Raw genomic sequence first — 2,726 nt, forward strand, 5'->3', positions numbered from 1 at the left:
GTGCCCCATCTGTTTGTGATTGCTCACGATGCCGCTTGTACTCCTTGAAGGGATCAATGAAGGTACCCCCAAGGGCAACTGTCATGTCGGTCAGAGTTCCAAGCACGGATGAGGCGCCCCCCGTCAACGGATCCCAACGCTGGACGTCGGTGTCATAGAATCGGACGCGTAGGCTGCAAAAGGGCAAGTAGTCAGCTATTGTAATTACAGGGTACATTGTTATAGAATTAGCCCCAACTTACGGCTCCAGTTCTGATTTCTTTATCATTTTTTCAGAGAGGAGCGTCGCTGCCGCTTGGTCGGATAGCTTCACAACGCGCCCCTTCCTTTTGTACAACCAAGTGGCAGGCAGTTGCGGCAACACATCACATATCAAAGCGTCGACTGGCAGATTGCGATGAAGCGACTGGACAGCGCTGTCGACCCCATTTTCGATACGCATCTTCAGTGCAACCTCTTCAGCGGCGCGATGAGCTTGATCTGAGAGACAGTACCGCAAAGCATCGACAAGTTTGTCGGTGGAGAGTGTCTTATGTTGGATTGGTTTCGAACCGGCTCCAATAGAGGCCACTACTCCTCCCCAAAAAGGCTGGCTAACAGGGAATATTCATCAGCATACAACATCGGCTGTCTTTGCTTGTGATTTTAATTGACTTACTCCCCAAAAAAGGGTATAACGATTGTTGGTCGGGCATTGATCAAGCCACAAGCAGTCGTGCCGGCGCCACCATGGTGCACTACCACTGATACCCTTTTGAAGAGCCATTCTAGTGTGTGCGTTAATTATTAGTGATAGTCAATTTGTGGAATGAGTTGGGTTGCCTACCATGCGGGCAATCCCCAAGATAGAATACTTGGTGTGTGTTTGGATTATCACCTCCAAGTTTACTCCAGCCTCTAGAGATAATGACACGGACACCGCATCTACTAGCCGCCTCGAGTATGACATTGGTCAACCTTTGTGGATCATCGATAACGATGCTTCCAAAGCCTACATAAACCGGAGGAGGTCCAGCGCGTAGGAAGGTGTCTAGATCCGATGGAGGATTGTAGATAGGTTCATCCCGCAGAAAGAAGCCACAGACGTCTGTTCCGCCCCAACTCGTCAATTATTGCCGCTAACACTGCCTCGTTTTATTTTCCCATAGACTTACCGATCTCTTGGCCCCAATCTGCAGGTTTTGAAATAATTGCAGGAGACCAACAATATGTGTGAGGAATTTTTAGGTAGGTCGTAATACCAGGCCCCATGCTCGCCTGGATGTTATCTAGACCTAAACTTCTTCGACGCCAATCATTTATGACGTCGCCTAGCCTATGATTACACAACTATCAGTAAGATGAGCTTCAAGTTCTATATACCATACAGACATACCCTTGCCATGTCATCGTCTCAACCACTCCATATGAAAGCCAATTTGCTGTGGACGGTTCCGTATTGTTGCTCTGCAGGTTGGCTAGTGGATGTGGGAAAGCCCTGGTGGCCGACCAAGGCATTGTGAACATGATGTGAACTGGAACTCCAAGTGCTTGAGCGCAGTGAACATGCGCAAAGCTGGGAGGGTTGGCGATGATAGCATTGGCCACAAAAGGCTCATTAGTCAAAGGGTCTGGACGGAAACATGCCTCCCAGCACCCTTGTAACATTTCTCTTATCATTCGACGCTTTCTACCGATGTCCCCGCCACGAAGTGACTCTAAAGACGGAATGAGGCCGGGATTACGAACCATGTACTGCTCGAGTTAGGACGGTCGATGCTTCTATTCGAAGGGCCGCCAACATTACTTACCGCCATCAAATCAGCCGGATCACCTCCAATAGGATAGAACTCCAAGCCGGAGTCTCTCACGAAACCAGCAAAATTGTCGTGCGTCGCAAGGCGAACACGGTGACCATAGCGACGCAAAGCCGAACCATAGGCGATAAAAGGCTGGACGTCGCCTGTAATTCAACGTTAGAGAAGTGGGTTTGACACAACGCTTTAGGTGTAATCATCTAGTTTCCGTGTACTGATGCAAGCATTGTCAAGCAGTCATTTATCAAGTGATGGCCTGCCTCAAGTGCAAAGTTCTGAAATTGCTCTAAGCTGTAGACAGCTGCAGCAAAGCTGGCCACGTTGTGATGCAGAGGAAGTTGTCGGAACAGGAATTGTAACGAACCTCGACTTCCCACTACCTGTATAACCAAATTGAGACGCGGACATGCTGGCCCTGGCTTTTGGAAGTGGGACTCCGGATCTTCTTGCACAATCGGCGGGGGTGGAGAACATCGTGGAAGGAGAGAAGCCAGTTGCTCAGGGTTCTTGGATGAAAACGAGATGGATATCCTTCCATCACCTATAGTTCGTAAGCAAAATCTGACCACTTCACAACACTTCTGTTTGCAGTTGAAATGCATGCCTGTGATAACCGCTGAACTGTCGACAAATTCGCCAGCGGAGTGAAGCTCGTAGGGAGGCGGGACATCGTATGCATCTTGGTAGTCGTGATCATTGGATGTGCTGCTTAATTCAGCTGCTCTAGGATCCAAGCCAGCTTTTAAAGTAGGTGACATATTCGAGTCGTTGCAGTTCACCATCGTCTGGCAAATAGAACAACCTATTTTCAGCAGGACCATAGGAAATGTCGGCAATCTTAATACAACTTACGACATTGGTGTCTCACTCTTTTGCCTGCATACGAATCCGCGTATTCGTCGCCCGCGGATTCCAGTCCCCATATTTCTG

At 48.9% G+C, this 2,726-nt stretch overlaps 1 protein-coding gene across 1 annotated transcript; it reads right to left on the minus strand.

Annotated features, from left to right (window-relative positions):
- Nucleotides 1-238: 238 nt before the first annotated feature.
- Nucleotides 239-2,204, minus strand: ColSpa_10698 (sterol 3-beta-glucosyltransferase UGT80B1; the record flags this gene model as incomplete). Its single annotated transcript, XM_049276910.1, has 7 exons — nt 239-593; nt 659-767; nt 827-1,087; nt 1,155-1,315; nt 1,376-1,734; nt 1,791-1,942; nt 2,174-2,204. The coding sequence occupies 7 exons, from the start codon at nt 2,202-2,204 to the stop codon at nt 239-241; spliced, it is 1,428 nt and encodes a 475-aa protein (XP_049132867.1).
- Between the last annotated feature and the right edge of the window lie 522 nt (nt 2,205-2,726).

The sequence above is a fragment of the Colletotrichum spaethianum genome (assembly GCF_022836535.1).
Source record: "Colletotrichum spaethianum MAFF 239500 DNA, contig38, whole genome shotgun sequence".
NCBI classification, from domain to species: Eukaryota; Fungi; Ascomycota; class Sordariomycetes; order Glomerellales; family Glomerellaceae; genus Colletotrichum; species Colletotrichum spaethianum.